General features: G+C 44.2%; 1 protein-coding gene across 6 annotated transcripts in view; it reads right to left on the bottom strand.

The window, feature by feature from the left end:
* ccdc50a (coiled-coil domain containing 50a) overlaps nt 1-24,615 on the bottom strand; it is a 154,722-nt gene that overhangs the window by 106,125 nt on the left and 23,982 nt on the right. For all 6 annotated transcript variants that reach the window (XR_005945956.1, XM_041212132.1, XM_041212160.1 and 3 more), the window contains exon 2: nt 10,027-10,089. Coding sequence is in view for 5 of the 6 variants with exons in the window: in XM_041212132.1 (XP_041068066.1) it covers nt 10,027-10,089 (63 nt within the window). In the remaining variant the exon portion in view is untranslated. The remainder of the gene's footprint in view (nt 1-10,026; nt 10,090-24,615) is intronic.

Below are 24,615 nucleotides of genomic sequence, written 5' to 3' on the forward strand. Positions count from 1 at the left end.
TCCAGCGGAGCCTCCCTGCTCTTGTATTCGACTCCTCGGCTAATAAAGGCAAGTATTCCATATGCCTTCTTTACCACCTTATCTACCTGCCCTGCTGCCTTCAGGGATCTGTGGATATGCACACCAAGGTCTCTCTGATCTTCAGTACTTTCCAGGGTCCTGCCATCTGTAGTGTAATCCCTTGCCTTGTTATCCCTTTCCAAGTGCATTACCTCACACTTTTCCGGGTTGAATTCCATTTGGCACTGCTCTGCCCACCTGACCAGTCCATTGATATCCTCCTGCAGTTTACGGCTATCCTCTTCACTATTTACCACCCTACCAATTTTCGTGTCATCTGTGAACTTCTTGATCATACCCCCTATATTTAAGTCCAAATCATTTATGTACACCACAAACAGCAAGGGCCCCAGCACCGAGCCCTGTGGAACCCCACTGGAAACAGACTTCCAGTCACAGAAACATCCCTCCACCATCACCCTCTGCTTCCTGCCTCTCAGCCAATTTTGGATCCAATGTGCCACTTTGTCTTGGATTCCATGGGTTCCTACTTTCCTGATCAGTCTGCCATGTGGGACCTTAATCAATAGCCTTGCTCCATGGAGACCACATCAAATGCATTAGCCTCATCAACACTCCTGGTTACTTCCTCAAAAAATTGGATCAAACTTGTCAAACACGACTTTCCCTTAACAAATCCATGTTGACTATCCCTGATTAATCTTTGTCTCTGCAAGTGCAGATATATCCTGTGCCTCAGAATTCTTTCCCATCACTGAGGTTAGACTGACTGGCCTGTAATTTCCTGGTCTATCCCTTCCCCTCCTTTTTTAATAATGGGACAACGTTAGTAGTCCTCCAGTCCTCTGGCACCTCACCTGTGGCCAGTGAGGATTTGAAAATTACTGCCAGGGCCCCTGATATCTCTTCCCTTGCCTCCCTCAACAGCCTGGGATACATCTCATCCGGGCCTGCAGATTTATCCACTTTTAAGGCCACTAAACCCGCTAGTACCTCCTCTCTCTCTATGTTAATTTCCTCTAATATTTCACAGTCCTCTACCCTGATGTCTATACCTGCATTGTCCTTTGCCAGTTCATTGAGGGCTGTAAGCACGTTTTTCGGGTCCACACACAGATTACCTCTATGCTCCTTAATTGGCCCCACTCTTACCCTAGTTATTCTCTTGCGCTTTATATATTTAAAAAACTCATTTGTTCTACCCAACAATGCTTTCTCATGCACTCTCTTAGCTTTCCTAATTTCTTTTTTAGGTTCCTCCCGCACTTTTTATATTCCTCTAGGGACTCTGACATATTGAGCCCTCGGTATCTGCCGTAAGCTTCCCTTTTTTTTCTTAATCCCAACCTTTATGTCCCTGGACATCCAGGGTTCTCCGGACTTGATCCCCACTTTGTCTTTACGGGAACATATTTTCCCTGTACCCTCGCTATTTCCTCCTTGAATGCCTCCCACTGCTCCCAGTCCACTTGGGCCAAATTGTATCTCATCTTAGTAAAATTAGCCTGTCCCAGTTTAGAGCTTTTATTCCTGGCCCAACCTTGTCCTTTTCCATAACTATCCTAAATCTAACTGAGTTATGGTCACTATCTCCAAAATGCTCCCCGACTGATACGCCTTCCACCTGCCCAAATACTAGGTCCAGAACTGTTCCCTCCCTTGTTGGGCTTTCTACCTACCGGCTAAAAAACTTCTCCTGGATGCAACTTAAGAATTTTGCTCTCTCCCTACCTTGCACAGTATCTGATAAGAGACAGTGCTTTCAGGAGAGAAGGAAAGAAAAAGCATAAGGATATAGGAGCAGGAGTATGCCATTCAGCCCGTTGAGCCAGGTCTGCCATTCAAACAGATTATGGCTGATCATCTACTTCTACACCATTTTTCCCCCAAGATCCCCATATCCTTGATGTCATTATTATCCAGAAATTTATCAATTTCTGTCTTGAACATGCTCAATGATTGCGTTTCCACAGCACTCAGGGGTAGAGAATTCCAAATATTCACCACCTTTGAAGTGAAGAATTTCTTGCTCATCTCAGTTTTAAATGACCTGCCCCTTATTGAGATTGTGTGCCCGGGTTCTAGACTCACCAGCCAGGGGAAACCTCCTATCTACATCTACACTGTTACGCTCTGCAAGAATTTTATAAGTTTCAATGAGATCACTGCTCATTCTTCAAAACTCTACAGAGGCCCATTTTCCTCATTCTTCCCTCATAGGACAATCCCACAATTCCAGGCATTAGTCTGGTGAACCCCTGTTGCACTCCCACTATGGCCAGTACATCCTTCCTTAGGTAAGGAAACCAAAACTGCACACAATACCGAGGTGCGATCTAACCAAGGTTCTACACGACTGCAACAAGACATCTTTACTCCTGTACTCAAATCCCCTTGTGATGAAAGCCAACATACCATTTGCCTTCCTAATTGCTTGCTGCACCTGCATGTTAGCTTTCAGTGATTCACGAACAAGGACATCTAGGTCCCTTTGGACATCAACACTTTCCAACCCCTCACCATTGAAGAAATACTCTGACTCTGTTTTTTCTGCCAAAGTGGATAACTTCACACTTATTCATGTTCTACTCCATCTGCCATGTTCTTGCCCACTCACTTAGCCTATTCAAATCCCCTTGAAGCCTCCTTGCATCCTCCTCAACTCACATTCCCATCTAGTTTTGTGTCATCAGCAAATTTGGAAATATTACATTTGGTCCCCACATCCAAATGATTGATACAGATTGTGAACAGTTGTGGCCCCAGCACTGATCCTTGCGATACCCCACTACTAACAGCCTGCTTTGCTAAGAATGAGCCTTTTATTCCTGTTTTCTGTCCGTTAACCAATTCTCAATGCATGCCAGTATATTTATCCCAGTCCTATGTGCTTAATTTTGCGTACTGACCTCCCGTATGGGACCTTATCAAAAGCCTTTTGAAAATCCAAATACACCACATCCACTGCTTCCCCTTTATCTATTCTACAAGTAACATCCTCAAAGAACTCCGGTAAGGTTTGTCAAACATGCTTTCCCTTTCTTAAATCTATAATGACTCTGCCCAGTCAGAAAAGCAGAAAAAGAAAGAGGTACAGGTAGCGGGAGAGGAGGGCCCCAGGCCAGGCAGTCAGCTGAACCTAGCACCTAAAATCACAGGAGAAACATAAGTTCATTGGTTGGTGAGAAGATGCTGTTAGGGAGTGTCATCAAGCGGCTGAGAATTCAGGAAGTACATTCTTTTTAAAAGAAGAGGCTACTTACATTTAAGTAAGAAACACAAGCAATAGGGAAATAAAGTTAAGTCGAGGCCAGGTAAAATAAAGTTGCAAAAGTAAACAAAAGTAAAATAAAATTAACGCAAGGAATTTTTTTTTTAATTCATTCATGCGATGTGGGCTCTGCCGGCTGGGCCAGCATTTATTGCCCATCCCTAACTGCCCTTGAGAAGGTGGTGGTGAGCTGCCTTCTTGAACCACTGCAGTCCATGTGGTGTAGGTACACCCACAGTGCTGTTAGGGAGGGAGTTCCAGGACTTTTATCAGTAAATCGAAGCCATGGCAGGAAAGCTTGGTTGTGTGGAATGCATGCCCTGTAATACGTGGGAAGTTGTGGACACTACCAGTGTCCTAGATGGCCACATGTGCAGGAAGTGTCACCAGCTGCAGAACCTTGAGTCCTGGGTTTCAGAGGTCGAGCAGCAGCTGGAGTCACTGTGGCGCATCTGCGAGGCTAGGGGGCTACGTGGATAGAACGCTCAGAGAGGTGGTCACATTGCAGCTTCGGAGCCTGGAGGCAGAAAGGGAATGGGTGACTGCCAGGCAGTCCAAGAAAACAAAGCAGGTAGTGCAGGAGTCCTGCTCATCAATTGGTTTTTCCACTTCGGATACCAGTGAGGGCGACGGATCCTTGGAGGAGTGCAACCAGAGTCAGGTTTGTGGCTCCACACACAAATTACCACTATGGTCCTTTATGGGCTCTACACTTTTCCCTAGTTATCCTCTTACTCTTAACGTACTTGTAAAATAACTTTGGATTTTCCTTTATTTTGCCTGCCAATGCTTTATCATGCCCCTTTTTTTAATCCCCTAATTTCCTTTTTAAGTTCCCCCCTACACATTCTATGCTCCTCCAGGACTCCCGCTGTTTTGAGCCCTCAGTATCTGCCATTAGTCGCTCTTTCACTCTTTATCCAATCCTGTATATCCCTCAACAATTGTTGGTCCCACCCTTTGTCTTTACTGGAATATGTTGGCCCTGTACTCTCCCTGTTTCCTTCTTGAATGAGTCCCACTGCTCTGACACAGATTTACCTAAAAGTAGCTGCTCCCAGTCCACTCTGATCATATCTGATCCCCCAATTCAGAACACTGAGTTCTGGCCAATCCTTGTCCTTTTCCATAACAACCTTGAATCTAACAGAATTATGATCACTATCTGCAAAATACTGCCCCACTGATAACCTCTGCCATTTGGCCGGCTCCATTCCTTAAAATTAAGCCTAGGTCCACCCTCTCTCTTGTAGGACCTTCTATGTACTGACTTAAAAAGGTCTCCTGCTTCCTTTTCAAGAATCCTGCTCCCTCTAAACCTATCACAACATAACTAACCCAGTTAATGTTGGGGGGGGTTGAAATCCCTCACTATTACTACCCTATTATTGTTACTCTTCTCTGAAATTTGCCTACATATCTGCTCTTCTATTGCTCTCTGACTGTTTGGGGGCTTATAGTACACTCCCAGCAATGTGATTGCTCCTTTTTTATTTCTTAGTTCTACCCATATGGTTTCATTTGAGGAGCCTTCTAAGATGTCATCCCTCCTTACTGCTGTAATTGAATCCTTGATCAATATTGTGATACCCCCTCCTCTTTTACCTCCTTCCCTGTCTCGCCTGAAGACCCTATATCCTGGAATATTGAGCTGCCAATCCTGCCCCCCTCTCAACCATGTCTCTGTGAGAGCAATGACATCATACTTCCATGTGTTAATTGTTGCCCTCAACTCATCTGCCTTATTCGTCAGACTCCTTGCACTAAAATAAATACCATCCAACCTTGCCAAACTCCCTTGTGCTTTAACTAGCCTATAATTTCTATGGTTTTCAGACTCACTAGCTCTCTCTTCTAATTTAAGCTGTGCGCCTCCCCCTGCTGAACCTCCTCTCAGGATCCCATCCGCCTGCCAAGTTAGTTTAAACCCTCCCCAACAGCACTAGCAAACCTCCCTGCAAGGATGTTGATCCCATTCCGGTTCAAGTGCAACCCGTCTGCCTTGTACAGGTCCCACCACCCCCATAAATGGTCCCAATGTTCCAGAAATCTAAAGCCACCCCCCCCCACCCTGCACTATCTCTCCAGCCACGTATTCATCAGGACTAACCTCCTATTTCTATACTCACTAGCGCATGGCACCAGAAGTAATCCAGAGATTACTACCTTTGAGGTCCTGTTTTTTAATCTGTTTCCTAGCTCCCTAAATTCTGCTTGCAGGACCTCATCCCTCTCTCCCCCTACATCGTTGGTACCAATATCTGCCATGATCTCTGTCTGTTTGCCCTCCCCTTTTAGAATGTCCTGCAGCCGCTCAGTGACATCCTTGGCTCGGGAACCAGGGAGGCAACATACCATCCTGGAGTCATGTCTACAGCCACAGAAACGCCTGCCTGTTCCCCTTACTATCGAGTCTCCTACCACTATTGCTCTTCCTCTCTGTTTCCTCCCCCCACAGTGCAGCTGAGCCACTCTCAGTGCCATGAGCGTGGCTGCACTCCCCAGAGGAACTGTCACTCTCACCGTTTTCCAACACAGAAAAACGGTTCTCGAGCGAGATACACCCTGGGGGTATCCTGAAGCCTTTCTTCTGACTGATGGTCACCCATTCCCTCTGTCTGCACTTCCGTAAGCTGTGGGGTGACCACATCTAATAACGTGCTGTCCACGAAACTCTCAGCCTCGCGGATGCATCTCAGTGCCTCCAGCTGCTGCTCAAGCTGCGAAACCTGGAGCTCAAGTAGCTGCAGCTGGTGGCACTTCCTGCACAAGTGGTGGGTCAGAGTGCAAGGAGAGTCCAGGGCTTCCCACATGTTGCAGGTGGTACATAACCGGGCTGAGCTGCTCTGCCATGTCTCTGGTTGAAAAATCAATTAAAATCTATTTTAAACTGGAGAAATACTGGAGAAAAAAAACTGGAGAAAAACACTTACCCACTACTCAGCAATCAGCTCTCACCTTTGTGCTGATGTCACTTTTTGAAGCTTCCCCACACTTATACTGGTTCTGATCTCTACACCGCTCTCTCGCGCTATCTTGCGATGTCACTCTTGTTGTTTTCAACAATAACTGATTGCCGGGCACTCTTCCCAGACTGCTTCATTGCGATGCCGACTGCAGGATACACTTCCCAGACTGCTTCACCACGATTGCTGACTGCAGGACACTTTTTCCCAGACAAGCAAGGGAATACTCAATAAATGGGAAGTTATTGAGAGGGGTTGAGGAAATGAGACACCTTGGAGTGCATGTCCACAGGTCCTTAAGCAGGACAGGTGGACAAGGTGGTCAAGAAAACATATGGAATGCTTTCCTTTATTGGGTGAGGTATTGAATACAAAAGCAGGGATGTAATGATGGAACTGTATAAAATGCTGGTTAGGCCACAGCTGGAATTGGGTGTACACTTCTGGTCACAATACAGGAAGGACATAATTACTCTGGAGAGAGTGCAGAGGAGATTTACAAGAATGTTGCCAGGGATTGAAAATTGCAGCTATGAGGAGAGATTGGATAGGCTAGGGTTGTTTCCCTTTGGGCAGAGGAGTGACCTAATTGAGGTGTGGAAAATTATGAGGGGCCTAGATTGGGAAGACAGGAAAGACATGTTTCCCTTCGCTGAGGGGTCAATTACCAGGGGGTATAGATTCAAGGTGATTGATAGAAGGATTAGAGGGGACATGAGGAAAAACCTTTTTACCCAGAGGGTGGTGGGCGTCTGGAATTCACTGCCGAACTTGGAGGTTGAGGCTGAAGCTGAAGCGCTCAACTCATTTAAAAGGTACCTGGATCTGCACCTGAAATGCTGTAATCTGCAAGGCTACTGACCAGGTGCTGGAAAGTGGGATTAAAATGAGTGGCTGGTTTCTTTCTCTTTTTGGCCGGCGCAGACATAAAGGGCTGAATGGCCTCTTTCTGCACTGTAATCTTTCTATGGTTCCATGGGAAAATGTATAGTGGCTTCAAACCGTAGATCATTATTATTAACACAAACCACTGACATTAACATCTTGACAACTGCAGCAAAACCTCTCGAAAACTGCTCAGTGCCTCATTCGTACAGACGCTTATATAGCAAGTTATAAATTACCCTATTGCCCATATTTGGTGCTTCAGGCAGCACTGCAAGCAGCTCCTGTCTGAAATGACAAGGTCTGCATGTGTACCTCTCAATTAGTCACACAGCTACTATTCAGCTGCTGGCCAAAACCCAGAAGCATCACGGCTTCCACTTTGTGGCAGCTGCAGCAAAGCTGCACCTTGTGGAGGGATAAAGTGAGTGTGTCAGGTCTGACTACAGAGGTGCCTAAGTGACCATCCACAGAGCACAATAACGAATTTAACATGGTCAAGCTCACTCTGGAGTGACAACCTGGCTATCAGCCCCAGAGTGACCCCCCCCTTAAAATTCAACATGAACAGAACTTGCAGAGTGGTATTTACATAGGAACTGGAGGAGGACATTCAGCTCCTCAAGTTTTTCTCCACCATTCAATTAGATGATGCTGATCTATGCCTCAACTTTATCTACTCACCTCAGTTGCATAGACATTAACACCTTTACCCAACAAAAATCTATCAATCTCAGGTTTGAAATTTTAATTTGAATCCAAATTTCAACAGCTTCTGTGGCAAACGAGTGATGTCGTTTTCAATATTCACCGACCTACAATCAAGCCAGTTAAATTAAGTTATAGTCATTTATCTAAGTCACTGCCTAGTCTATCCAGTTGCAACTGCTGATTCAGCTCCCAATGCCCTTGCTGTTCATTGTTTCAATGAGACGGTTGTGGGAATTGCCGAGAGGGTGTGTTTAGAGAGCCATTTTTTTTAATTCAGTCATGGGATGTGGGTGTCGCTGGCTGGGCCAGCATTTATTGCCCATCCCTAGTTGCCCTTGAGAAGGTGGTGATGAACTGTCTTCTTGAACCACTGAAGCCCATGTGGTGCAGGTACACCCACAGCACTGTTAGGAAGGGAGTACCAGGATTTTGACCCAGCGACATTGAAGGAATGGCAATACATTTCCAAGTCGGAATGGTGAGTGACTTGGGTGGGGGAGCTTCCAGATCATGGTAGACCACAAACATCTTGTTCAGCATTCACCTTTGGAATGTCATTGGAGGGTACAACAGGCTTAAACAAATCCTGTGGATGAAATGAGACGCTCATTTTAATCCCACTTTCCAGCACCTTGTCCGTAGCCTTGCAGGTTACAGCACTTTCAGATGCAGATCCAGGTACCTTTTAAATGAGTTGAGCATTTCAGCCTCAACCACCAGCTTAGGCAGTGAATTCCAGACACTCACCACCCTCTGGGTGAAAAAGTTTTTCCTCTTGTCCCCTCTAATCTTTCTACCAATCACCTTAAATCTATGCTCCCTGGTAATTTACCCCTCACCTAGGGGAAACAAGTCTTTCCTATCTACCCTATCTAAGCCCCTCAATTTTGTACGCCTCAATTAGATCACCCCTTAGCCTCCTCTGCTCTAAGAAAACAACCCTAGTCTATCCAATCCTTAAACAGAGTTACCAGAGTGATGCCTGGGCCCAAAGAATAAATTACGATGACGGTGCTCTCTGAAATTTAGAAGGTTAAGGGGTAATTTGAAGTTTTCAAAATAAAGAGGAACAGATAGGGTAAGTCAAGAAAAGCCATTTCCACTAGCTGGGGAGTGTAGGAGTTTAGAAGAGTAAGAGACTGATTGAAATCTTTAAGATCCTGAGGGGGTCTTTACAGGGTGGATGTGGAAAGAATAGTTTCCTCTTGTGGAGAATACAGAACTAGTGGGGTCACTGTTTAAAAATAAGAGGTTGCCCATTTAAGAGAGAGTTGAGGAGAATTTTTTTTTCCCCGAGGGTGGGGAGACTTTGGAACTCTGCTTCCACTGCCTTTTGCAGAAGTGTGTCTTTGAATACTTTTAAGGCAGAGCTAGTTTGATTCTTGATTAACAAGGTGGCGAAAAATTATCAGGGGTAGACAGGAACGTGGAGCTGAGTTTATAATCAGATCAGCCATGATCTTATTGAATGGTGAAGCAGGCTCGAGGGGCCGAGTGGCCTACTCCTGCTCCTAATTTGTATGTCAGAAAATAGCCTAAAAATTAGAACTAGACCTTTCGGGAAGGAAATTAGGAAACACTTCTCACAAAGTTTGGAGAGGTTTGGAACTTTATTACATAAACCTCTCATGATGGTGGGTCAATTGTTAATTTAAAATATGACGCTGTTAGATTTTTGCTGGCCAAAGATATTGCAGGATATGGATAAAAGCAGTTCCATTCAGTTAGGTCACAAATCACCCATGGTCCCCTCGAATGGTGGAATAGGCTTGGTGGAGGGGTTAAAAGGCCTTCTCCTGTTCCTATGTTCCTACCAGACCAGAGTTAGTTGTCAGGGTGCTATAACAGGTCTTAGAGCTGCTGACCAAGTGGAGCAGTAACTCCTGCTCCAGATCACCATCCAGCATCTGTTGCTGGGACTGGACACACATGGAAGCAGGTGAGGAGGAGTTCAAGCTTAGCTCAAATCAGTTCTGGGCCCAGACTGGGTGAAAATGGCACATTTCATTCTGTAAATACATATTAGTCAACTGGTTGGGATTTTTGACAATTCCACAGTTTCACGGTTACTTTTACTGATACTGGCTGTTTATTTCCAGATTTATTTTCAATTGCAACGATTTAGCCCTCTGATCACAGTATGATGTGTAAAAGTGCCTTAACTGTACTTACTTTCCTGTTCCTGAAGGGTGTGGGCCAGACTGTGATCTTCCCGGACTGCAAACTCCCGACAAACTGAAAGAGAAAGAATGCGTTTCAGTCCTTCCTGAGCAGGTCACATAACATCAGTTATCTTGAAACTGATACCAAACATTTTAAAATTACTCCTGCCAGAGCAATGAAGTTACCTAGATTGACCCCGGGAATGCGATGTGGTTCTATGAGGAGATATTGAATAGAACAGGCCTCTAATCTCTGCAGGTTAGAAGAGTGAGAGGTGATGTCACTCAAACAGTAGATTCTGGGAAGGCCCGACAGGATAAATACCAAGAGGTTGTTTTCCCTGGCAGGAGAAGCCTGAAATAGGGGGCAGAGTCTCAGGATAAGGAGTCAGGCATTTAGGGCTGCGATTTGGAGAAATTTGTTCAAACTCAAAGGGTTGTGAATCTTTGGAATTCTCTACCCCAGAGAGCTGTGGATGCTCAAGTCATTGAGCATATTCAAGACAGATAGATTTTTGGCATCTTTGGGAAACCAGGGATATAGGGGGAGGCCAGGAAAGTGGAATCATAGCAAAAGATTAACTTGAAGGGCCTGACGGACAACCCCTGGTTCTATTTCTTATATTATTAATCTGGGGCACCATGTCACGCAACAGTAAATGCACGTATGCACAAAAAACAGCAGACGTGTGCACAAACAACACATGACAGTGTACATGCTGAAAGTTCCTTGCCCAATTTTTCATGGAGGGATAATGAGATGGCATCTCCATGCAAGAGATAGTTGGGAAATTTGAATGGGAAGTGGACAATCACACCAGCCCAGACTTTAAACCCAAGGCAACAGTGGGACCTTAACTCTGCTGTGGAATTAGGAACTAAACAAAAAGCAGAAGCTTACTTTCCCCCTCCCCTTTGCTGCAAATAGTTTTAGGGAGAGACAGGGGAATACTCAGAAATTATTAAGAAAGCCCATTCCATAACCCCTCCCACACACACACACACAGTACAGAGACAAAGACAAGCCCATCTGATATCTCCCTGGATAGTAAACAGCTGTAAGCTGTTCAGTTTCCAAAGACTACACATTTCCTCTTTCATTCTATTTCAATCTCTATCACATCACATTCCTTGGTGCCCTTAGCTAAAATATGCCCACATTAGTATGGAGAAGGAAATTCCATCCCAATTCAGCCATAATCAAATAATTGGGCAAATAGGGTTCTGTTTTTTTCTCTATTTCATTTGTAAATGTATTGTCACAGCGAAGGATGTCTGTAACGAGGAGCAGAACACTTTCCCAACTTTGGAACAGTGTCAGAGTACTGCACAGGTAGGAGACAAAGCAAAGCTCCTTCTACACTGCCCCAACCTTCACCGAGCAGCCCCCAAAACTTTTGGCATTTCCTGCTTCCGACAACAATCATCTTCTACAACAGTGTCTGTTGTTACAAGTATGAAGCTTGTAAGATTGCATCCAGGTAGAAATTCTGATTAACTATCTCCTAAACCCCCAACTCCATTCTACCTTGGAATTAAATAGACTGCAAACAACAACAGGACAAAACTACCCAGTGGAGAAAAGCTTTGGGAACCATAGAGGCAAAGTGTACATAGCACAATTCACCAAAAGCACTTCACAGCCAACAAATTATTTTTTGAAACTAAGTCACTATTACTCAGGCAAACACGGATTCTACATTGCACACAGCAATGTGATAAATAACTCATTTAGATGTTCTCAATTTTGGTTGATGGATGAATATTGGGCAGGATATCAGGAGAGCTGCCTACTCTTCAAATAGTGCCACGTGATCCTCTTCAACCACCTGGACAGGCCTCAGGTTAACATCTTATTTGAAAGACGGCATTCCAGACAGCGCAGTATTCCCTCAGGACTGCAGAGTGTCAGACTGGATTACTTATTCCAACATATTCTTTCATTTCACGTTTTCAACCATTGATGTTTTTATCCACTGAGCCTTGCATTTCTGCTTCCGACATTGAGTGTTGGCTGCTGTCAGCTCCTCGAACTGATCACAAAGCTTGTGTCAGATAACACCGCTGCCTGGTGACCCTGAAGCCTTAAAGCTGAAGAGAAATACAGGATCTATGTTGTTCTTACTAAATTCTCCCGCCCAGCATATTTGAAAAATATCTGAATAATGAGGTAAACACCTTTATCCAAACAGAGAGCTATCACACGCTGTCCCCTTGTCTGTATTGTGTGACATCACTGAAAGGATAAATAGATACCTAAAGTCAACAAGGTCAAGCTAAACAAACAGGGCACGAAACAGATTAATAAACAAATTAGAAGCAATCCATGGAAATTAACTAAGCTTCTCAAGTCCTGCAGGGAATCAGGGGCAACAGAAAGGGACTAGTTCAAAGGGGAAAAAAAGACAATTAGACAGGAAACTGAGGGTTAGGATAATTGCAATTAATACCCACTCCATGATTCCCAGGGGAAGACATGAACATCAAGTTTGCCAGAAAGAGCAAAGCCCATGTAAAATTAATAACAAGTGTAATGGAGTTGGAAATCGCACAAAGGCTAAATTAAAAGGGTTCCAAATCACCATGCATCGAATATCTATCACAGAGGACCGAGACAAGACAGGAGCTTGGTGAGACACTGACAATTATGAGGTAGTAACTGGACACTGTCAGTTGGAAACATTTCAATTCAGTGCCTATGTACTAAAAGGCCACCAGCAGTTACTGATCCCACTTGACCCACTTCCTCAGTGTCCCACTATATAATGACCTTACACAGCATGTTTAAACTTGCAAAGATCATTTGGAAAAGTTCCACACAAAAGCATAATAATTAACCTCAAAGCTGCAAGGATTAAAAGTAAACAGTGGGAGTGGATGAGGAATTGGAGAGTAGAATACTGTACTTGTTGGGAATCATGTTGGGTCAAAGGAGAGGAATACTGAGTGAAGTAGACAGGAAAGAACTCTTCCCCCTAGAGGAAGGGTCAATTACCAGGGGCATAGATTTAAGGTGATTGATAGAAGGATTAAAAGGGACATGAGGAAAAAATTTTTCACCCAGAGGGTCTTGGGTGTCTGGAATTCACTGTCTGGTTTGGTGGTGGAGGCAGAAACCCTCAACTCATTTCCAAAGGTACCTGGATCTGCACCTGAAGTGCTGAATCCTGCAAGGAAACAGACCAGGTACTGGAAGGTGGGATTAGAATGGGCGGCTAGTTTTTTATTTTTTCTCTTTGCTGGCACAGGCACAACGGGCTAAATGGCCTCTTTCTATGTCATACCTTTTCTATGGTTCTAAGTATCCCAGGGCTCAATACTGGGCCAACCATTTCTGATTTACATGGACTATCTAGGTTGAGGAACTCAATGCAAAGTGGTCAATTTTGCAAATGATAGTGAAGTAGAAAGGGTTGTGGAAACAGTACTGGAGGCTGAGGTACTACAGAATGACTTGGATAAAACATGCATATCGGCAGAACAATCACAGATGAAAATTGCTGCTAATAAGTGTGAAGGAGTGTATGCAAGAAGCAAAAATGAGTACACCTACTCCATGGATAATGTTGAAATAGCAAAGGGAGCAGGAAGGCTGTCTGACTATTCAGTACTCAATACGACCCATCAACACAGAGTTGCAATCAACAAACCTAACTGTGTTCACAAAGGCAAAACACTGCAGATTCTGGAAATCTGAAATAAAAACAGAAAATGCTGGAAATACTCAGCATGTCAGGCAGCCTCTGTGGAGAAAGACAGAGCCAGGGGAGCCTATGTTTTAGGAAACAGTTTGTTTCTGAATCTCCTTTTAGAATTCCACATCAGAGTGGAAGTGTCCAAGAAGTCGGGATGTGTACCTTTATTAAAGTGACGTCAATTCCTTGACTTGGGTAATATTTACTGGATTTTTATGATTAAAAATCTATAAGGGCTTGTTGCCAGAAAAGTAGTTAATTGTGTATTTTTCACCAAGCATGTTTTTCGGGGGTTGTTCCAGAAGGCTGTTTTAATTGTGTAACTTTTATCTTGGGTGCTTAAGTCTTTTTTTCCTTCTGTAATAAATCTTTTAATTTTTAAAATTCTAAAGATGTTACTGGAGTTCAATGCTTTTGAGCTCCTTCTCCTCATTTTCATAATAACAAAAAAGGTTTATAGAAACATAGAAACGAGGAGCAGGAGTAGGCCATTTGGCCCTTCGAGCCTGCTCCACCATTCATTATGATCATGGCTGATCATCCAACTCAATAGCCTGCTCCCGCTTTCTCCCCATACCCTTTAATCCCTTTCGCCCCCAAGAGCTATATCTAACTCCTTCTTGAAAACATACAATGTTTTGGCCTCAACTACTTTCTGTGGTAGTGAATTCCACAGGCTCACCACAGTCTGGGTAAATAAATTTCTCCTCATTTTAATCCTAAATGGTCTACCCCATATCCTCAGACTGTGACCCCTGGTTCTGGACTCCCCCACCATCGGGAACATCCTTCCTGCATCTACCCTGTCTAGTCCTGTTAGAATTTTATAGGTTTCTATGACAACCCCTCCGTCATTCTTCTTAATTCCAGCGAATATAATCCTAATCAACTCAATCTCTCTCATACGTCAGTCCCACCATCCCAGGAATCAGTCGGGTAAACCTTCGCTGCACTCCCTCTATAGCAAGTACATCCTTCCTCAGATAAGGAGACCAAAACTGCACACACAATTCCAGGTGTGATCTCACCAAGGCCCTGTATAACTGCAGCAAGACATCCCTGTTCCTGTACTCCAATCCTCTGGCTATGAAGGCCAACATACCATTTGCCTTCTTTACCGCCTGCTGCACCTGCATGCTTACCTTCAGCGTCTGGTGTACAAGGACACCCAGGTCTCGTTGCACATTCCCCTCTCAATTTATAGCCATTCAGATAATAATCTGCCTTTCTGTTTTTGCTACCAAAATGGATAACCTCACATTTATCCACATTATACTGCATCTGCCATGCATTTGCCCACTCACTCAGCTTGTCCAAATCACACTGCATCCTCCTCACAGCTCACCCTCCCCCCAGCTTTGTGTCATTATGATTAGTGAGACACACTTCACTCTAGGGTCTGGCTTGCTCAGCAATAATATCATCTGTGGTTGTAACAAGGGGAACCTATGGATGTGCAGCACTTGGATTTCCAGAAGGCATTTGACAATATGCCACATCAAAGGATACTACACAAAATAAGAGTTCATGGTGTAGGGGATAGCAGATTGGTCAGCTAACAGGAAACAGAGTGGGCACAAATGGGTCTTTTTCAGGTTGGCAAGATGCAGCAAGTAGAGTGCCACAGGGATCAGTGCTGGAGCCTCAATTATTTACAATTTATATAAATGACTTGGATTAAGGGACCTAATATATAATTGTTAAATTTGCTGATGACACAAAGATAGAAAATAAGTTGTCAAGCGGACAAATGTAGCCTGTAAAAGGATATAAATAGGTTAGATAAGCGGGCAACATTTTGGTAACTGGAACATAATGTGAGAAAATGTGAACTTGTCAACTTTGGCAGGAAGAATAAAAAACCTGCATATTATTTACATGGAGAGAGACTGCAGAACCCTGAGGTACAGGGGGATCTGGGATTCCTGGCGCAGGTATCACAAGAAGTCAGTATGCATGTACAGCAAGTGATTAGGAAGGCAATTGGCAGGTTGACGTTCATTGCAAGGGGAATGGAATATAAAAATAGGGATATTTTGTTAAGTTGTACAGGGTGTTGGTGAGACCACACCGAGGGTACTGTGTACAGTTTTGGTCTCCCTATATAAGAAAGGATATAAGTGCATTAGAAACAGTTCAGGGAAGGCTCACTCGACTGATACCTGCAATGGGGGGAGATTATCTTATGAGGAAAGGTTGAATAGGCAGGGCGGGTATCCACTGAAGTTCAGAACAATGAGAGGTGACCTTATTGACACATATTCTCGAGATCCTTAGGGGACTTGACATGGTGGATGCTGAGAGGATGTTTCCCCCTTGTGGGAGAGACAAGAACTAGGGGACACTGTTTAAAAATAAGGGGTCTCCCATTTAAGATGGAGAAGAGGAGAATTTTTTTCTCTCAGAAGGTTATGAGTCTTTGAAGCTCTCTTCCCAGAGAGCAATGGAGACAGAGTCATTGAATAGTTTCAAGGCAGAGATAGGTAGATTCTTGACCAACCAGGGAGCCAGAGGCTACCAGGGGTAGACAAGAAAATGGAGTTGAGGCCACAATCAGATCAGCCATGATCTTACTGAATGGTAGAGCAGGCTCAAAGGGTCAAATGGTCTACTCCTGCTCCGAATTCAAATGTTCTTACAATATTCTACATAGCAAAGCAGTACAAGTTAAGTTTGAGGAAGTTACAGTCAAATGTTATAGTGCCCTATACTGGATTATCATAAAGGCTGCTTCCAGATCTGACAACAAAGATAGTAAAACAATCAAGTCAGAGGGAGTACAGCTGCAATAAGCTTCAAGGGAGTAAGGCAAGGCTGGATGGCCTCTACTTTAACGCCAGGAGTATTACAGGTAAAACGGAGGAGTTAAGGGTGAGGATTGACATGTGGAATTGTGATATAGTAGCCATCACTGAGATGTGGTTGAGGGAAGGGCAGGATTGGCAGCTCAATATTCCGGGATATAGAATCTTCAGGCGAGACAGGGGAGGGGGTAAAAGAGGAGGAGGCATTGCATTATTAGTTAAGGAGTCAGTTACTGCAGTAAGGAGAGATGATATCTTAGAGGGGGCATCGAATGAGGCTTTGTGGGTAGAGTTTAGGAATAAAAAAGGGGCAATCACATTGTTAGATATTTATTATAGACCCCCCAGATAGTCAGCGGGAGATTGAGGAGCAAATATGTAGACAATTAGCAGAGGTGTGTAAAAACAATAACAATAGGGTAATTATATTAGGTGATTTCAACTTTCCCAACATTAATTGGGATAGACATAGTGTTAAGGGCTTGGATGGAGTGGATTTCTTGAAATATGTAATGGAGAACTTTTTAGGTCAACATGTCGAGGGTCCAACAAGAGACGGTGAATTGCTGGACCTAATTCTGGGGAATGAAGCCAGACAGGTGGCTGAGGTGGTGGTGGGGGAGCATTTTAGCGATAGCGACCACAACATGGTACAGGTTAAGCTTGTTATGGACAAAGTTACAAAAAAATGTTTTGGATTGGGGGAGAGTGGATTTTAGTAAAATAAGGCAGGATCTGGCCAAGGTAGACTAGGAACAGCTACTTGTGGGGAAATCGAGAGGAACAGTAGGGGGTGTTCAAAAAGGAAATGGGGAGGATACAGGCTCAACATGTTTCCCCTAGGGTGATAGGAAAGAGTAACAAGCCCAGAGAACCATGGACGACCAGAGATATTCAGGTTACTATGAGATGGAAGAGAGAGGCTTTTAGCAGGTACAAGGGAAGCAAATCAGCAGAAGCATTAGTGGAGTACAGACAGTGCAGGGTGGAGCTTAAGAAAGCAATTAGGAGAGCAAAGAGGGGATATGAGAAAGCTCTGGCTGGTAAAAGTAGGGAAAATCCCAAGATATTCTATAAGTATACCAATGGGAAGAGGATAACCAGGGAAAGAGTAGGGCCCATAAGGGACCAAGGGGGCAATCTATGGGTGGAGCCAGAGGACATTGGTAGAGTGTTAAATGAATACTTCACACCCGTCTTCACCCAAGAGAATGAGGATGAAGGTATCAAACTCAGGAAGAGAGACTGCGAGGTTCTTAAGCAAATTGACACAGGGAGTGACAAGGTATTGGAGGTATTGGCAGGCTTAAAAGTGGACAAATCTCCAGGTCCGGATGATTTGTGTCCCAGACTGCTGAGGGAGGCAAGGGAGGAGATCGCAGGGGCTCTGACCCAAATTTTTAATTCCTCTCTGGCCACGGGGGAGGTGCCAGAGGACTGGAGAACAGCTAATGTGGTTCCTCTATTTAAGTAGGGTTGTAGAGATAAGCCAGGGAACTACAGGCCAGTGAGTCTCACGTCAGAAGTAGGGAAACTATTGGAGAAATTTCTGAAGGAGAGTATCTATCTCTGCTTGGAGAGGCAAGGTTTGATCAGGGATAGTTAGCATGGCTTTGTCAGAGGGAGGTCATGCCTAACAAATTTGATTGAATGTTTTGAGGGGGTGACCAGGTGTGTAGATGAGGGTAGTGCAGTTGATGTAATTTATATGGATTTCAGCAAAGACTTTGGCAAGGTCCCACATGGGAGGCTTATAAAGAAGGCAAATGCACATGAGATACAGGGTAATATGATTTGGTGGATTCAAAATTGGCTTAGTTGTAGGAGGTAGAGGGTGATGACAAAAGGATGCTTTAGTGACTGGAAGCCAGTGTCCAGTTGCGTACCACAGGGATCTGTGCTGGGTCCCCTATTATTTGTCAGTTATACAAACGACATAGATGACTCTGTGGGGGGTAGGATTAGTAAATTTGCGGATGACACAAAGATTGGCCAGGTGGTTAACAGTGAGGTTGAGTGTCTTGGGCTACAGGAAGATATAGACGGAGTGGTCAAATAGGCAGATAAGTGGCAGATGGAATTTAACCCTGAAAAGTGTGAGGTGATACACTTTGGAAGGAGTAATTTGACAAGGAAGTCATGGCATGGCACTAGGAAGTTCTGAGGAACAAAGGGACCTTGGCGTGTGTGTCCATCGATCTCTGAAGGTGGAGGGGCATGTTATTGGGGTGGTAAAAAAGGCATATGGGTCACTTGCCTTTATCAATTGAGGCATAGATTACAAAAGTAGGGAGGTCATGTTGGAGTTGTATAGAACCTTGGTGAGACCACAGCTGGAGTACTGTGTGCAGTTCTGGTCGCCACATTATAGGAAGGATGTGATTGCACTGGAGGGGGTGCAGAGGAGATTCACCAGGATGTTGCCTGGGATGAAACATTTAAGTTATGAAGAGAGGTTGGATAGACTTGGGTTGTTTTCATTGGAGCAGAGAAGACTGAGGGGTGACCTGATCAAGGTGTACAAGGTTGAGGGGCATGAACAGGGTGGATAAGGAGCAGCTGTTCCCCTTAGCTGAAGGGTCAGTCACCAGGGGACATAAGTTCAAGGTGAGGGGCAAGAGGTTTAGGGGGGATGTGAGGAAAAACATTTTTACCCAGAGGGTGGTGACGATCTGGAATGCGCTGCCTGGGAGGGTGGTGGAGGTGGGTTGCCTCACATCCTTGAAAAAGTACCTGGATGAGCACTTAGCACATCATAACATTCAAGGCTATGGGCCAAGTGCAGGTAAATAGGATTAGGTAGGTAGGTAGGTCAGGTGTTTCTCGTGTCGGTGCAGACTCGATGGGCCGAAGGGCCTCTTCAGCACTGTGATTCTGTGATACTCTAGAGTTAGGGCGAAGATGGGCCATGAGGTTGATCCCTCACACTGGGGGCAACTTGGGGTGTTCAGCGTAAATATGTGGTGTTCATATCGTGATACAGAAGACAGTTCATACAACAGAAAAGGGAAACCGAGGATACTAAATGGCCAAAAAAGGACAAGTGGGCATAGATAAATTTAGGATTGATGCCAGAAAATTGTTTTTCAGAGCAATCAGTGTATGGATGGTCCTCCATTTCGAAATGGCAAAACAAAAACCTCTCTTTAGATACCGCACTGGAGGATTTTATCATCTTTTTAGGTGGATGAAGTTGGAAGGGTTGAATGGATTTCCTCATCCACAACTATCTAAATAGACTCTATTCACTGCAACCTGAACTGTGGCTTGATACCAGCGCTGGAATCTACTGGGAGCGGCCCGACCCTGGAGAAAACAAGCTTAACAATAACTGCTGGGAACATGGGCAGCACTGGCAAGGCCACATTATTGTAAATCTCTCGTTGATTTGACAACTGAATGGCTGATCTGGCAATGTTGGAAAGTATTAAGATTCAACACTGAGGTTGACAGTAAAACTCAGGCCCAGGTAGAGTAATGGGCTGTCTTCCCTGTGGGACAACAATCCACCCGCTTTAACAGCAGTTTTCTGGTGCCAGCCAGAAATTACCAACTTAACTGAATTCAATATCACAACTCGCCACAGTGATGACTGCTCTCCAACCTTGTGGATTCTACTGAGATTACTAGTTCAGCGACAATACCACTACGCCATCAGCTTCCCTGTGCAACAGAGAAAGCCGGTCACTTTCCTCCAACTGCAGATAATTCAGATTAACAACATCACAAAGCAAAGATCATGATCATCATTAAATCCCTGTACAAGCAGCAAGTCTAAGTTCACACGGTTGCAATATTCATGCCTTATTTATTTAAAGCAACTTGAGAACAGATACAGATCTGCCTTTTGCAGATATAATCCACTCCTCACATAAGTAGTGACTGCTGCACTGGGCCATCCCTTTAAAATTGCTATTGGTCCAAGTGCGTACGTATCTTAAAAGGGAAAGCTGGCTGAAGACAGCCCGTTTACTGCACTGCCTGGTATCTTCAGGATTGCTGCAGAGCCTGGAGGGAACTTTCCCATCAGTACCATACTCCAGTATTATACAGTGACAGACTTGTCCCCACCAGTACTGTATCCTGTTATAGTGACAGACCTGTCCCCACCAGTACTGTACCCCAGTGTTATACAGTGACAGACCTGACCCCACCAGTACTGTACCCCAGTGTTATACAGTGACAGACCCGTCCCCACCAGTACTGTACCCCAGTGTTATACAGTGACAGACCCGTCCCCATCAGTACTGTACCCCAGTGTTATACAGTGACAGACCTGTCCCCACCAGTACTATACCCCAGTGTTATACAGTGACAGACCAGTCCACACCAGTACTGTAACCCAGTGTTATACAGAGACAGACCCGTCCCCACCAGTACTGTACCCCAGTGTTATACAGTGACAGACCCATCCCCACCAGTACTGTATCCCAGTGTTACACAGTGACAGACCTGTCCCCACCAGTACTGTACCCCAGTGTTATACACTGACAGACCTGTCCCCACCAGTACTGTACCCCAGTGTTACACAGTGACAGACCTGTCCCTATCAGTACTGTATCCTACTGTTATACACTGACAGGCCTGTCTGCACCAGTACTGTATCCGTGTTACAGTGACAGACCTGTCTGCACCAGTACTGTATCCTACTGTTACACAGTGACAGACCTGTCCCTATCAGTACTGTACCTCAGTGTTATGCATTGACAAATCTGTCACTAACCATTTGTTTCATAGAGTTCAGCTCTACAGGCAGAAGTTTGAAATGTGGAATTTACTATTGTACTGAAAATATCACATGACAGCCATGAAACTTACTGAAATCCAGTGACGGCATTGTTGGGAATTCCAATTGACATTAGTTTAACATGTCATTAATCAAAGGTTAGGTTTGACAGACTCCCCAACACGGATCAAGAATTGTTTTAGAGCTCACATGTACAGTCCTGACCAACCGTACTCCCTTTAGAATTCCAGGCATGAATGAACCACCCTGTCTAACAGAAAGCATTACTGAAATATGTATATTAAGTCCTTTGGAAAAGACATCAACTGCTTTTGCTGCATTTATGCAGCACCTAATCACATCTCTGAGAGCACAAGACACATACTGAATTAGTGATTCAAGAGGCAATGTGCGCACAGCAAAATCCCAGATCAGCCAAGTTGAGGCCAGTGAATCTGCTTGGTGCCAATGGTTCAGGGATGGTGTACAGGAATAACTTCCTGCTCTTTGAATTGTGGAACTGCATCTTAAACCCCACCTAAACTACTTGCTCAGGGGGCTCGCTTTAAAAGAGGGTCTCTTTTGAAAGGCAGCAGTGCTGGTGGTGCAGCACTTGCTCAGGGCTTCACAGGCGTGTCGGTCTGGATTACAGGCTCTATTGGTGAAATAAGGAATAAGCTTAAAACCATTCTTAGAAAGCAAATACCAACTAAACCAGGCAGATACCAAACTCTGATCTCAAAGGCAAAAGCACACACAGCGTTTGTTTGCACTAATCCCAGTGACACTCCTTGCTTGCAGATAAAAGTTTGTGATTTTTGCATGGGAGGCAGGGAAGTGAAATCTGGAAGCAATTAGAGTTTGTTTTACAGCACTGGAAGCACATAAGGTTCACATCTCAGGTGTAGACCCTCAGCTTTAATGAATAGTCTGCACTTGGAACACTAGCATGCCTTTCCTCGATTCTGATGCTGATCAACATTCCCTTTATTTGCAGTGCTTTCCTATCTCCATGCTACAACAGAGACAGACAGCTCCAAACTGCAACACAGGACTGCACTCCAATTTCAGCATTATCCCTGACTCAGTCCTTGGCTCACTCTGGAAAGATAAAATTAAGTGGAGTAATTAGAAACATAGGAAGATTTACAGCATTGAAGGAGGCCATTTGGCTGAGGAGACTATGAAATGGCCATCAGCCAAGCACTTAACTGCAGCTTAATCCAGGAGATGATGCTGCAAATTGTAACAATATGCATCTTTATTCTGAAGGATGAGGTTTATATCCTCCATTTATATTCAGCCCATCCTTTATTAAGCTAACAGTGAAAGGAGGTTTCACATGGATATTAGAAATGAAGAGTGCTGATGTAAATCAAATAGTGATGCTACAAGTCTACAGCAGTGCAACGCTGGGAAAACATGCAGACAATAAGTGGGGCTGGAGGGGATGAGGAGAGAAGTAAAGAAACTAAGGGTACTACACATCCATATTAAAAATCTTGTGGCCACGTGCAGTTCCTATCTGCATCTGTTGCCATGCTGCTGAATATGCATATTTTCCCCAATTAAAAATTAGAAATCCCATATTCATATTTCCTACAGGATTTGCCTGTGTAAATTCACCATTCTTCCTACATAATCCATCTGTCCAGTCCCCACAATTCTCTCAAAAACCTTTCTGAAAACTTGCCATTTCTTTACTTAGTAAGAAATTTTGAACATCACAGATAAAGGCTTAAACGTACTGTTGTTTTAATTGTATCGCGAGGCTGAATGGCCTACTCCTGCTCCTTGTTCGTACGTTTGAATGGTCATATATTTCACAATGGCCTGGTTAAAATTAACCATGGGATTGTCTTTTGGGTCTTCCGAAACCTTCATTAAAATTTTTACTTGATCTGAAAAAGCTGGGCTTCAACTAGAGATTTTCACACAGAGATTATAATCACATCGGTATGTTCTGAACATGTGCGTTTTGTGGTATTCTCTAACACGGCACCTGCATATCGAGGGGAGCCGAAGGATGTGGCTTCCCACCCTGGGAGGATTTGAGTTTCTTTGCTTTTTCCAATGATCGTCTATCCATTAATTTTAACACGCAGAAAATTTATACTTCAATGCTTGAAGGCAAGAGCACAAATGGCTTACATGAAGGAATGTGTGCGGTGGGGGTGGGGCACTAATAGTTTAAAAGGGGTCAACAGCACTTGGGCCACATTTTCTTGGGCACTCGCTGTCGCACAAGGAGGCATGACCCCATTCCTGCCCCGCCCCCCAACCAGCCCACAGAATGCCAGATCCCAGCAATCTCCACTGCTCGAAATTTTCCTCCTAAGTCCTGCTGGACTATAGGATCTCCCTCATCAGGCTTCCTCCCCTGTCACTTCCCAATACTCAGAAGTGCCTAGTTTTTGTTTCCAGATTCCATGATCACCCCAATGCTCCCAGACACAAAGCGCCTATGCTAAAGTCCTTAGGTCCTAGGATTCTTCCAGTGAATCCTAGAGTTCAGGATCTGACCCCCTTCTAGTGCATCCAGATACTTGGAGCCCACCTCAGAGTACTGGCTCAACCCCAAGCCTAATGCCAATACTGGCAAATTCTTAGAGCCAGCCCCAATGCTGTCAGTGACCAAGGTAATACTACTTTGTTTAATGTTCTTATTCTTAAGAATTTCTAACTAATTTTGACAATTGTTGCAGATGTACCAGTCAATATGATAACCCTAGCAATTGTGGTATTTTGTTGCAAAAAGTCCTAACATGTTTTGAACACAATGGCTTTAAACACAACATTTGGTATTTAAGCAGATGACACTGCTGTTCTGCCTGTAACACAACCTCAAAAATTAGTTCCGAGGTGCTTGATCAGTTAGTCAGTTTTGTTTTGGTTAAGGGAAGAATAACGGTCCAGTTTGTCTTTGTGACATTCACAGATTGTGAGACGCACTTATTAAAACTAATGAAACTATTCCAAATTCTATTCCCACCAAAAGGTTGTCAAGTCTTCCAGGTCTTTGAGTGTCAGATGACATTTAAGTGGGCTCTGAAAATTGGTTTCTTTTACAACCCAAAACCGGCAACTATAAATCAACCTTCAGTGTCACTTATGGTAGAACTTCCCGGAAACACTTATATTTTCATTTCTTTAAGAATTGCAGTGAAAAGGCAGGAGGGTTAGGAACCAGAGGACAGAGATTTAGCATGAATGGCAAAACGACAGAAGAGGAAGGGAGGAGACTTCCGATTTTTAAACAGCAAATTGTGATCTGGAACTCATTGCCTGAACGGGCAGTGGAAGCAGATTCAAGAGTAACCTTTAAAAGAGAATTGGATAAATACTCGAAAGGAAAAAACTGCAGGGCTACGAGG

The sequence above is a fragment of the Carcharodon carcharias genome, chromosome 2 (genome assembly GCF_017639515.1).
Source record: "Carcharodon carcharias isolate sCarCar2 chromosome 2, sCarCar2.pri, whole genome shotgun sequence".
In the NCBI taxonomy this organism is placed as follows: Eukaryota; Metazoa; Chordata; class Chondrichthyes; order Lamniformes; family Lamnidae; genus Carcharodon; species Carcharodon carcharias.